At 37.8% G+C, this 13,658-nt stretch overlaps 1 protein-coding gene across 1 annotated transcript in view; it reads right to left on the bottom strand.

Moving 5' to 3' along the window:
- Positions 1–720: 720 nt before the first annotated feature.
- Positions 721–13,658, bottom strand: part of LOC109056977 (myotubularin-related protein 10) — a 31,714-nt gene continuing 18,776 nt past the window's right edge. Inside the window, exons 6-16 of the mRNA XM_042760076.1 lie at positions 10,863–10,956; positions 9,062–9,209; positions 7,719–7,806; positions 7,334–7,422; positions 6,946–7,076; positions 6,166–6,235; positions 5,897–5,967; positions 5,237–5,409; positions 4,955–5,125; positions 3,242–3,430; positions 721–3,118 (exon numbers count right to left, since the gene is read on the bottom strand). Of these exons, the coding sequence (XP_042616010.1) occupies positions 2,516–3,118; positions 3,242–3,430; positions 4,955–5,125; positions 5,237–5,409; positions 5,897–5,967; positions 6,166–6,235; positions 6,946–7,076; positions 7,334–7,422; positions 7,719–7,806; positions 9,062–9,209; positions 10,863–10,956 (1,827 nt within the window). The 3' untranslated portion in view covers positions 721–2,515. The remainder of the gene's footprint in view (positions 3,119–3,241; positions 3,431–4,954; positions 5,126–5,236; positions 5,410–5,896; positions 5,968–6,165; positions 6,236–6,945; positions 7,077–7,333; positions 7,423–7,718; positions 7,807–9,061; positions 9,210–10,862; positions 10,957–13,658) is intronic.

The following is a 13,658-nucleotide window of genomic DNA, read 5'->3' as shown; positions in this document are numbered from 1 at the left end:
TTTAAACTCTAAAGTCAGACATTGAAATGTCAATTTTGTTGCATTAGATAGAAATTTTTTCTAGACACACGTTTCTGATTAACTATTTTCATGGATGTATGAAGTCATTTCCATTGAGTTCATTCTGGAATCCTTGCAGAGTAGTTTCTTGAACAAATGAACATGTTCCACAATGTTTGACAACCGGATAGTGTCCAAAAGTTTCGTTTTTGAACAATAACTTCATATAATAAACCTAACACTTAATTTGGGGAAATGTGCTTGTGCTATATTTATTTAAAATACATGCTACTGTTTTTGATATTGCAGTACGTAATATTTACATATTTTTTATTATTTATTGTATATAAAATACTTTTTGGATCACTGTAACTTTCAATAAATACATCATCCAAAAAAAAAAAAAAAAAAAAAACTGATTCATATTTTATTCATTGCCATTTGTGATTTACTTAAGAATTTACTAATAGTGTCTGCTAAATGAATAAATGTAAATACAGTTAGTCATAGCACTAAGTGGTCAGAAGAGGGCATTACTATTGAGTTTAGTGCTCTGTAATGTTTTGATTACATGGTTCGGTTACAGCTAGTTTCAGCTGAATTTGTGTTCTGAGAACGTACAGTAATTAAAGAGATTAAAAATGCTTTTACTGGTTTCTAAACTCATAAAAATATTAGAAAATCATATTTAATGTTGTAAAGAACAAAGAAAGGCAGGTCTCCATTCAAAGGTGGCAATTCTTTTTATTTGCATGAAAATCTCAAGAGCCAAATTTTGCATATTGCCTCACAAGGCTCCCCTGAGCTCACAAACAAAAACTACAATTAAGAACCTTCACTGACTCTCTACACAGACACAACTGAGCAACCACGGATATCTAAACTGCCACACAAAGCTTTGGAACTAGTCAGCATACTTCCATTCACACACCAGAGGGGAAACTCCTGTGATGCGTTTTGTAGCTTTTTAATAACCAGAAAAAGGAACAGGTACACTGCAATGAGGGCCCACAACAAGGCACAGAGGATCTGTACAATATCCCTGTTTAAGTTTCTTTGCATAACTGAATAAATATCAGCGCTGTTTGACAAATCAAACCGCGCCATTAGAACAAACACAGTTTTCATACTTATTACAGCACTACTGGTAAACTACACACACACTGTGCATTACTTCAGACTAGTTAAAGGGTATCAGGGGACAAGGGTAAGTACCAGTTCTAGGAACAAGTTGTTAAAGAATATAAATTGGGAAAAAAAATAATAATAAAATACAGTCCCCAACCATAATAAAAATAATTAAAAAAGCTACATATCAAACCAAGACCAACGTTACAGTCACACTAGTAAAATAACTCTAAAGTTCACAGGTGCAATAGCACAACTTTCTCAAATTATAAATGTCTTTTCTGACAGTTAGATGCTGTTTGAGACACTGACTGCACTCAAGCCAAATCAACCGGCTGACCGGCTTGAGCAGCTGTCGGTCACCTTCAAACAGCCCAAGCTGTGCTTTAGAAAGTGAAGGGGGTCTAACAGACCGGAATCCAGCCAGCCTGACAGACACCCATATGTGCACAGTTATTGCCTGCTATACAGGTTTACACCCATAAACCCTGTCAATTCCTATATCAAGTTTCACAATTTTGGTTACTGATTTTAATACAGCTAATTACGGTTAGACCTTACCAGAAGGTTTCAAGAAATCTCCAACTATTTCATGATTAAAAGCTAAAACATATGCACATTTTATACCATAGATTTCAGTTATTGTTCTACAAAAACACTATATAGTAATGTTTAATTTGTCACATCAATTAATGCATTAGGTATCAAGAACCAGCATTTATTAGACTTGGTTACATAGTATATGTATTATGAATAAACTGATAATAAGAAATGCTTTTAGAGAATCAAATCAGCATATCAGAATGATTTCTGAAGGATGATGTGAAACTGAAGACTGGGGTGATGACTGCTGAAAATTCATCTCTGCTGTCATAACAATAAACATTAAACTAGAAAACAGTTGTTTAAAATTGTAATGATTTTTCAAAATTTTGCTGTTTTTACCTAATTTTTGATCAAATAACTGACCCCAAACCTCAAACAGTAGTATGTGTATTCATATGAACCTTTAATATAAGTGGTAAAAACTGTTTATTGTCAGTTCATGATACCTAATGCATTAACTAATGATAACAAATTGAAGTATTACAAGTTCTAATTCCCTTCCAATTAATGCCTCAAGCCTCAAACTGAGAAATCCACCAAAGTATTTTAACACAAGGAGAAAAGTATATACAGGCAGTGTACAACAGATCCAAACAATCCTAAGTCAGAACGATGTGCGATTGGAGCTTTATATTTAATCGTGTGCAAAAAAAAAAAATTGTAAAAAAATCACTGACTGACAACTCTCAATCCAGGTAGTCAGTACCACAAGCCTGCACATTCAAAATGAGAAGATCTTCATGTTTGTCTGACCTCACAGTCCTATCCCAGCAGTCTGCCCTCAAAACGTCTCATTAGCCAGTGTCTCCGTAGAGAGCCAGATCTTGGCTCCGTTGAGGAACTTGCTAAGAGGAGTCCCCAGGATGCCGGGGCGACACAGGTTACCCACAGGAGAGAAAGGAAACGAGGAACTGAGGTACTCTGGAGGAGCAGGGGGCTGGTGAGGGGTCGAACTCGACTTAAAGTACATTTTGCTGGGCTCCACGTGCAGGTTGTTAGGAGTACCGCCTGCTCCTTTGTACTGCTTCAACTGGTTCTGGAGCATTTCAATCTCGTCTGTGAGCACTGAGAGCTTGTGGAAGGTGGTGATGGGGCCGCCCTGAGGAATCTGAGCCTCGGGAACCCAGCGCAGGAAGTAGAGCTTCCAGACAGAGAGGTGAGACGGGAGGAGCTGGGGAAGCAGCAGGCCTTGTAGGTCGACAGGACGAGAGAAGAAGTCCCGGATGAAGCGTTCCGATGGAGTCTCCTGCTGCTCCCGCACCTGAGACAAATCTGAGCGGAGACGCAGCACGAGGGAGTTCCGGCGCGCCAGGGTGTCGTTCGGTCCAATCGATCCATTTCGAAAAGCAGAGGGCAGACCCCGCAGCGTGGAGCTGTAGTTTTTCTGAGGGAGTAGCAAAAAATTATTTATAAAAACTATTCCTAAGTCTTTAAAAAAAAATACAAATCTTTTGCTGTTGAAGTCAAAAGTCAACAGCACACAGACTAGCAGAGATGGAGAGCTCACCTTGCTGCGTCTGTGTGTGAATGTCTTCACTGTGCCGTTCTGCACACAGGTGGCGATCTTGCCCACATACAGGGGATTATTAAAAAGAGTCTGGTCTTTAAGACTGAACTGTTGAGACCAGTCCCACACCGGAGGAAAGCGCAGAGCCTGGTCCTGCCCCAGGTGAATACTCTTACTGCTTGCAAAATCCTGAAGAGATGAGAGGGAAAGAGGCAGACAGACACAGAAAGGGAGACGTCAACTCAAAGAGGTCAAAAAAAAAAACCTGATAAAACTGAGTGATTTGATATGATATTACAATTGACATTTCTTACACTCCAACATAAAATCATTGTAAGATAGCAGCTACACATGGATTAGACAAAAAATGTGAATACAACAGGCAATATTTCTTTATGGGTTTTTTTTATCACTATCTGCCTCTACTACAGCTTCCAACCTTCTCAGAATAGATTCACTTTTAATTAGTCTCCAGCTGAATGTTGTCAAATATCAAAATATTTGCCAGTTGCTTCAGAGATGTTAGAGGAGAGAATCTGCTTCTCACTCATCTCCCTAAAACTGCCCACAGTGGTTTGATAACATTCCAGTCATGTGATTGAGCCGGCCAGAGCAGATGCTGAAGTTCATCTTGGTGCTCCAACTGTTCATGTTTTATGATCATGACACCATCTTTTTTGCATTTTAGCACTGGTGTCTGTGATTTAAATTTTAGCAACTGTGGCTCTTTCATGGACGTTGGTTTTGTGATGTTCTCTATAGTGATTTTTGGTAGAAATGTGATCTTCAAGGTGAATACTGAGGTTTGCTGTCACTTTGCTGTCACTTTGCTGTAGTAGATCTGTGTTGTTGGGGTACAGTCCTTCTTGGTATTCTAGAATTTTATCCAAGTGACTTCAAGTTCTCGCCCAATATTCTTCTCCACTGATGTTCACTGAAACCTTGCCTTAGTGTACCCAATCATAATCGAGAAAAAAAAAAAAAAAAAAAAAAAACTAATGTTTTTTTTATAGACAGTTGTTATAGACACTCCAGGCATATTTAGGAAGTCTAACAAGTCACTCATTTCACAAGCTGCTTGTATTAAAGACCTCTGAACACAACTTTTATACAAACTTGTATTTATATGGACACTTGTGTATATAACTACAAGTTTCTATGTCTAGTTTGGCTATAAACAGCCTACAATTAGACTATTTAAGGAGGAATTGCTGACTGTGTTTATTGTTAATAATAATCAAATAGGAATATATGAAAACATAACAATTATTTAAAATAAAACATTTCTGTTGTCTCCTTGTCATACTGATGAATGGAGTAATGGCTGCTGAAAAATCCAGTTTTGCCATGATAGTAATAAATTAAATTTTAGTAAATTAGATTTACAGATTAAAATAAAAAACAACTTATTATTACTTAAATTCCTATAAAATTTCTCAATATTACAGTTTTTACCACATTTCAAATAAATGCAGCCTTTTCAAAAACATTCAAAAATCCTACAGACCCAAATATATATATATTTAATTTAACTAGTTTAAATAAATTAAAGCATCTAACCCTGCTGTGCTCTGCTCTTTGCCTGTAGGACCGTTCACACCAAGGGCAATAACTCTAACGATAACTATTAAGTTTTAATAATCATCATTAACATATTAATGGAACAAAGGTATGTGTTTAACTAATTAAATTAAACTTCAAAAAGCATCTAACCCTGCTGTTCTCTGCTCTTTGTCGGGGACAGTTGAAGAGGAAGGTGCTGAAGATGGGAACCCACATACTGTCCCCCAGCACTGTCAGGTACACATCAGTGAACTCAAAGGCTGCTGGGTACTGATTCCACAGCTGCCACGCACAGTCCAGGAACAGCAGGAACACAGGAGACTGCAGAGAGAAACAATATGAGCTATGAAAAAAAAAGTGGGCCACGTGTAAGCCTCATACAGTCAATGGACAAACAAGATTCTGGAATCCAACTGATATACAATGTACTACCTCCTCTTTGTCATTCTTCTTCAGGTGGTTGCAGCGGTCCAGGAACCGATGCCCAGCCATTACCCATTCCTTCTGAATCAGACCCTGAAAGCCATGCAGACTCCTGCAGTGAGGATCGCACATCAGCTGCACCAGACAGGAAATCACACAACTCAGGTCCCGATCCTCGTTCTCTGTGCACACCCATACAGAGTAAAGAAGATCATTTATCACTTCACATAAGATTTACAAGATATTACATTTGAGATTAGATTTGTCTGTAAGAGACAACAGACCAATTACAGGAATTGTTTACCCAAAAATGAAAATATGCTGAAAATGTACTCTCCCTCAGGCAAGCCTAGATGTAGTCATTTTCAGCATTTTTTTAAGGTGGGGGGGGGGGGGGGGGGGTATGGGGTATATATAATATACCTGGATATTAATAACTGCATTTGTGGCATGCTGATGACCACAGATAATTATTTTCTTGGGTTTGCACTTTTATAATAAATATAATATAATATTATATAACATAATATAATATGATATAATACAATATAATCTGGATTATATATATATATATACACACACACACACACACACAACAGAGTGGAGCAAAAAAAAAAAATCTGTATCATAACCGTAGAAGGGCTTTATTTTTTTTATTTTTTTTTTTACCTAGAAGTATGACAGGCACATTTCTTCTCTCCAGCATATAAACTACCTCTACTGCATGCCGTAGAAATGTTCTGTAAAAAAAATGCATACCACACAGCATCAACATCTACAGACAAAATTGTTGAGACCTGAATAAACACCTGAGAATGCACAAACAGAAATCTATGCCTGCTGCCAACATTTCTGGCACAAAACACCTTCTGGCACAAGCTGAGAGATCAAGTATGTTGACTGGTGACTGGTGACTACTGAGTGTTTCTCAATCATACCTGACATACTCCATCCATCTTGAGCTCTCTAAGGATGACAGCCACTTCTCTTCAGACTCCTCAAAGGGATCTGCATATGCATATAAATACAGAAGCAAGCAGAAAGACACATTAGAGCCAATGCCGTTTCCAACTGGTATTAAGATGCTTTTTAAATGCGTCTCCTGTGTGACCATCTAGACCGCCTCCTCTTATTTTGTCACACTGTAGATTCTACAGGAGTACCAAGTGCAGCACACAAATATGACTAAATAAATGAAGCCATTGCTCTGCTAACAAGTAAGTGGGAAAGGAATCAAATGGAAGTAATAAACATGGTAATGCCGATTTGTGTTTTGGCACAACATATTGACACTATGAAAGCAATCCTCTGCAAATGGTCGACAGCAGACAAGCTCAAAACATTTTAGACCCTGTTTACACCTGTATTTAACACTGTCCACTTGTGACAGGATTGACAAAAACACATCTTAATACCAGGTGTAAAGAGGTCCAAGTGGATAAGGCAATAAACAGATGACTTAACACTAGTCAGTTTTGATATCATTTTACAGATTTTAATTCTCTGAATCAACTGTTCAAAAACTTTACCAACTTACATGTTTTTAATGGCACCAGGAAGCACTGTGTAGGGTTCTTGGAACAATCTAAAACATTCCCTTACTTTAGCCCAGACTTAATCTAAATTATTTACATGAATAAGCCTGGTAAGGATTTCCTACAGTTAAAGTCTTATTCATGTACCGCAATCATCCCTTTCTCCAATTTGGTATTGATTACCTATAACGCAAATCTGCCTCAGTTTCAGCAAAGCAGCCTGAATATCCTGGATGTTTGGGAGGGTTTTGTCCAAATCCGACTTGAAGACATCACTGCGGAGGGGGTGGCTCTTAGTGATGGCACTGGAAATCCTGCAGAAACACAGAGGATTCATTGTTTTCTAAAATATGACTGCCTGTATTGTTGGTTCTGAGCAGACCCCACTACCCTCATGTTGCCAAAAGATCTGAGATGAGCAAACAATATATGTAAAAAAAATGCTGTTCAGTGTCCATTATCAGCCAAAAGAGATCTTCTTTCTCACAACAGTACGATTATTACTTAATTTCTCCTTAAAATGGTGGTCAAACCAAATTTCTTAATCGGCCTCTAATTCTCTCTTTCTTACCGCTGCTCCACCTTCCTCTGCTGCTGCGGGTCACTGATGTTAGACATGCGGACCAGAGCGCTCCCACTGGAGTGATTCCAGCACCATAACTACAAACCAAAGTGCACACACACATATAAATACTCTTCAAATGTCTAATATGAGCCTACATAATATATTGACACACATGGTTGACTCACAACTATTAAGTGCAAATAAATCTACCAAGACTTTTAGAGCTTAAAAAAGACACGGTTTCTCATTCTGCAAAGTTTTTAACGAAGACACTAACTGGTGACTTTCTCTCTGAGTAAGAGCAAAACAGACTGGTGTAGTCAAAGTGATTTGGAGATTTCCTCCTCTCTCACTCCAAAACCAATAATCTAGCCCTGTAAATGGTGCTCACCGGGATACGCTGGGAGTAAAAGAAGCAGGCATATTGCTTCAGATCCTGATCTGCTAGAGATACCGGAACCACAAAGAATTCTGGGAGACTGCAAACAACACAAAAAAGTAGGTAAATTTCACATCAATGGTTCCTGACACTGTGAAGCACAGTCAAATATGTGCTGCTGCTTTGTGTCAGTATTCTAAACACAATGAGCGGATACTGAACTGTGTGTGGATCAGTGAGATCAGTGCTTTCATTCCAGAGAATTACTGCAGAAAGGACAACATTCCTGTCGGTTTGTTCACTTGTTACATGAAGGTTATGAGTCATGCAGCAATGATCTTCAGCTTAAAGGGTTAGTTCACCCAAAAATGAAAATTAGGCTGTGTTTTACTCACCCCCCAGGCATCCTAGATGTATATGACTTTCTTCTTTCAGATGAATCCAGTCGGAGTTATATTAAAAATGGTCTTTGATCTTTCAAGCTCTATCATTACAGTCAGCGAGTGTTGCAGTGCTTCAGTCCAAAAGACGTGAAATTAAAAGCACCCTTCTATAAAAAAAAAAAAAAGTGTCTCACATGGCTCCGGGGGGTGAACAAAGGCCCCCTGTAGCAACTCGATGGGTTTTTATAAGAAAAATATCCATATTCAAAATGTAATAATCACTTTAATCTAGCTTGCACCAACAGTTGTAAATGGAAGCAGTTCCAGGAGCATGACGTATGGAGGTCAGTGTTGAGCATGCGCCGGTGAGTCTCGTGAAAACCAACGTATGTTAACAGGATGAAAAGAAGCAATGTTTCCTTACTTTAGCAAAGGAAAACCAGTCTCCTCTTGGCTTATATCGAAATCATCTGACATTCTTCTTTACAAATCCTCGTTTTGTACTTCTAATTAGAGACTGTTTTTTGTTTTGAACTCTCCGCTGCGTTTCAGCGTGCATCACTTCTGAGTGGCGCATGGGCAAAGCTGACCTCTGATAATTATGTTTTGAATATGGATATTTTTCTTACAAAAAAGCATCGATTCGCTACAGGAGGCCTTTGTTCACCGGAGCCATGTGAGGCACTTTTTTTTATGGAAGGGCACTTTTTATTTCACGTCTTTTGGACTGAAGCACTGCAACACTCGCTGACTGCAATGATAGAGCTTGAAAGATCAAAGACAATTTTTAATATAACTCCAACTTGATACGTCTGAAAGAAGAAAGTCATATACACCTCGGATGCCTCGGGGGTGAGTAAAACGCAGCCTAATTTAAATTTTTGGGTGAACTAACCCTTTAAGGTGCTTATAATACAAGCTGTTTGCAAAATAGACCACAATTTACATGTAAATTCACATTTATACACTTACCTGGGCGAGATGAAATAGCCTTGATTTATGGTACACACTCTCCATTCAGAGGCACCAGTACGCTTGATCTCTCTGTCCCAGTCTGAGGAGCAGTCGAACAGGGGGGTCTGCATCCCCCCGCCAGGGTCAACACCATTCACCTGCTCACCTGAACAAACCACATGTGTACATGCTCAAGTAGCAGTGCAGGGATGCTAACTCATGAGGGGTGAAAAATAGGACTTAGTATTAGATAAAGTAAAAAAACTTGGACAATGGACACACACTGCATATATGAAGAGTTTGGTTCCAAAACGCGATAAATGCCTTTTTTTTTAAAAATTAGTTTCCGCCAAAATCAGTATTGTTTCTGGTCGGCATTGAAAGGTCAATTTTAATTTTATGCAAAATGCGATATTCGCAGAGCTATACGGTCATGTTTTCTCTCTCTTTTTTTCCAAACCGCGACAAGCGCCAGTCTCCCTTTTTTGCAGAATGCGATATATCCGCTCAACCAATCACAACGCTTAATTCCACGCACTCTAGACAGTAATGGCAGGGCTTTGAATACACTCCACATCCTAGTTTTACTCCTCTACTTTGTACTTTGTGATCAACAAACAAGGGCTGCACGATAAATCGCATGTGATTGTCATCCGCATCTAATCAGTAAAGCCGGTTCTGTTATAAATAGTACTGGTAAATCTCCATCATGGGCTTTTAGATGGAGCGACATTTAATACACAGAGCCTTAGATCACTGACAAGCTGCGCTATATCGTGTTCATTAGATGAATCGCATTCGATTATGAATGTGATATTGCATAGCTTGTCAGTGTTAAGTGTTTTTATTAATGCCATTTATGTTTTTGTTAATACAGCACATTGCACTAATCAACTAAATGAATGTAACATGGCAAAGATGCATGCACTTTTGGAAGTTGAATGTAAGGGAAATGTCATTTTGGAATTTCTGTGGTCTAATGTGATATTGTTAATGTTCTTGTTCATTATGAAATTTTATTTTATTGCTGTAATTAATTTATAGCATTAGCAAGATGACCCGTTGAATTCATTTTGGAAGCGATGACTGATGGATGTATTTTTAGTCCAGTATTAATTATGATGTAATATAATTAGTCATATGTGGATCAACTTACTATGTTGTGTATTTTCATCAGTTTCAATATGAAAAATAACTTTCATATTGATTCAATGAATTTATTGCATTTTGAAGAAAAAAACCTATCATGGATTTAATGCATTTTGGGAAAAAATATAACATTTTATAATAAATATTTGAAAATCAAAACCTGGATTTTCATTTTTAATGTTATTATAACCTATAGATGCTATGTGAAAGTTTGAAACAGAAAATAGTGGTTTTCATCTTTTATATATATATATATATATATATATATATATATATATATATATATATATATATATATATATATATATATATATATATATATATATATATATATAAGATCTACTTTAGTGACATATTTTAACATCAGTTTACATTGAAAGGCAGGATATATTAGGTTTGCATTACTGGTGGCATCACAAGCTCGCTAATCAAGATCACGTTACATTCTGCCATTCTGTCATGTCTTAAAACTACATGTTACAATACAGCCCAATAATAGCAGCTATATAAATCTTAATGTTCATAACATGAGCACTTTGCATACCCTGGCAAGTCTTCTCATGTCCTGACTTGCAGGGAAACTGAATGTATGGACAGCTTAACTCAGTTTGGCAGCTCTTGTGGAAACAGTGTGAATCATTTGCAGTCACGGCCGCACGTGTTTTCTTACCCGCTGATCCATGGTATCGCTTTCCGACATATTCAAAGCCAAAGAGTAGCTGTGGGTCAGCAGGGTGGGAGTAATGAGCGATGGCCAGACAAACCTGTAAAAGCAAAACATATATTCACATGACTAACACAAAATGACCTTTACTGTTCCATTGTAATTTCCTCAGAAAACAGAACTGAAATGTCATTACAACAAATTCCTCCTCCTTTCGTCTCACAATACAACTGTTGACATTTACTAACAAAATGTTTCCAGACCAATTAACCCTCACAAATTCCAAATGCTCCATTACAAATGAGAAATGTACACCTCTAATCTTTGAAAGAGAAAATAAGCCTGTGCTGAAATAATGCATAACTGATATTTCTGCCACTGGGCACTGGAAATCACCACCTGAAGTGCTTGATTTAAATAATAGGCACAAAACACTGCTATGGTGGTTTGTCCCGAACTGGTTGATATCCTCCACACTCAGGACTCCATGGTGAAGTTTGGGAATTTTTCTTTCTCTTATCTGTTTTCCTATAACACCTGTTGGTTATTTCCTCCGTTTTTTCCTTAAGAAGTGCTTTTTTTGGCACAGCTGTCGGATAGGGGCATGGAAATATTCAACAACAGTGTGCACAGAGCCCAAGCTAGGCTGGACTTTCACCTTTACGACACTATCAAGATTTCTCTTGCTGTATATTACATATGTCTTCAAATAACAAACATACTCTGCATGACTGATATCCTACTTGCATGGAAAGGGAGAGTTCACCCAAAAATGATAATTCTGTCATCATTGACTCATTATATGTTTTCATATAATTTCATTTTAAAGGTGTAGTTCACCCAATAAATAAATTCTTCCAAACCCATAAGACTTCATCATCGAAACACAAATAAAGATATTTTTAATTAAACAATAGTTTTATGGATTTGTTAGAATTTTCATGTTTGAATAAACTAGCCCTTGTATAAAAACAAGAGTTGAAACCCAGAAAACTCGTTCACACAGAACGTGTTTTTGTATTCCACTGTACAAATTGTTTATTTTCTACAGGTGCATCTCAATAAATTAGAATGTTGTGGAAAAGTTCTCATTTATTTCAGTAATTCAACTTAAATTGTGAAACTCGTGTATTAAATAAATTCAGTGCACACAGACTGAAGTAGTTTAAGTCTTTGGTTCTTTTAATTGTGATGATTTTGGCTCACATTTAACAAAAACCCACCAATTCACCAAATTAGACTATGGTGACATGCAATCAGCTAATCAACTCAAAACACCTGCAAAGGTTTCCTGAGCCTCAGTGGTCTCTCAGTTTGGTTCAGTATGCTACACAATCATGGGGAGGACTGCTGATCTGACAGTTGTCCAGAAGACAATCATTGAAACCCTTCACAAGGAGGGTAAGCCACAAACATTCATTGCCAGAGTGCTGTATCCAAGCATGTTAACAGAAGGTTGAGTGGAAGGAAATAGTGTGGAAGAAAAAGATGCACAACCAATCAAGAGAACCACAGCCTTATGAGGATTGTCCAGCAAAATCGATTCAAGAATTTGAGTGAACTTCACAAGGAATGGACTGAGGCTGGGGTCAAGGCATCAAGAGCCACCACACACAGACGTCTCAAGGAATTTGGCCACAGTCGTCGTATTCCTCTTGTTAAGCCACTCCTGAACAGACAACATCAGAGGCGTCTTACCTGGGCTAAGAGAAGAAGAACTGGACTGTTGCCCAGTGGTCCAAAGTCCTCCTTTCCAGATGAGAGCAAGTTTTGTATTTCATTTGTAAACCAAGGTCCTAGAGTCTGGAGGAAGTGTGGAGAAGTTCATAGCCCAAGTTGCTTGAAGACCAGTGTTAAGTTTCCACAGTCTGTGATGATTTGGGGTGCAATGTCATCTGCTGGTGTTGGTCCATTGTGTTTTTTGAAAACCAAAGTCACTGCACCCGTTTACCAAAAAAATTTGTAACACTTCATGCTTCCTTCTGCTGACCAGCTTTTTGAAGATGCTGATTTCATTTTCCAGCAGGATTTGGCACCTGCCCACACTGGCAGCACCAAAAAGTTGGTTAAATGACCATGGTGTTGGTGTGCTTGACTGGCCAACAAACTCACCAGACCTGAACCCCAGAGAGAATCTATGGGGTATTGTCAAGAGGAAAATTAGAAACAAGAAACCAAAAAATGCAGATGAGCTGAAGGCCACTGTCAAAGAAACCTGGGTTTCCATAACACCTCAGCAGTGCCACAAACTGATCACCTCCATGCCTCGCCGAATTGAGGCAGTAATTAAAGCAAAAGGAGCACCTAGCAAGTATTGAGTACACGTACAGTAAATTAACATACTTTCCAGAAGGCCAACAATTCACTAAAAATGTTTTTTTTTTTTTTATTGGTCTTATGAAGTATTCTAATTTGTTGAGATAGTGAATTGGTGTTTTTTTGTTAAATGTGAGCCAAATCATCACAATTAAAAAAACAAAAAACTTAAACTTCTTCAGTCTGTGTGCACTGAATTTAATACACAAATTTCACAATTTGAGTTGAATTACTGAAATAAATGAACTTTTCCACGACATTCTAATTTATTGAGATGCACCTGTATATAAAAATGTGCTAGATGTATTAGAAGTATTTGACCATTGAGCTTGTGTATTTTGCTGCATCTTGTGCGACACAGCGTTCAAAAACATGGAACCCAAGTTAAAAGAAGATTTATTTATTTTTATTCCACTGTCCTGCATTTCAACACAAAAACGCATTCTGAGTGAATGGCCCCTAAATTTCATGCTTCTCAAACAAAAA

This window comes from Cyprinus carpio, chromosome A7 (assembly GCF_018340385.1).
Source record: "Cyprinus carpio isolate SPL01 chromosome A7, ASM1834038v1, whole genome shotgun sequence".
NCBI classification, from domain to species: domain Eukaryota; kingdom Metazoa; phylum Chordata; class Actinopteri; order Cypriniformes; family Cyprinidae; genus Cyprinus; species Cyprinus carpio.
Note: the sequence above shows the minus strand (reverse complement) of the source record. Positions and strands in the feature narration are given on the sequence as shown.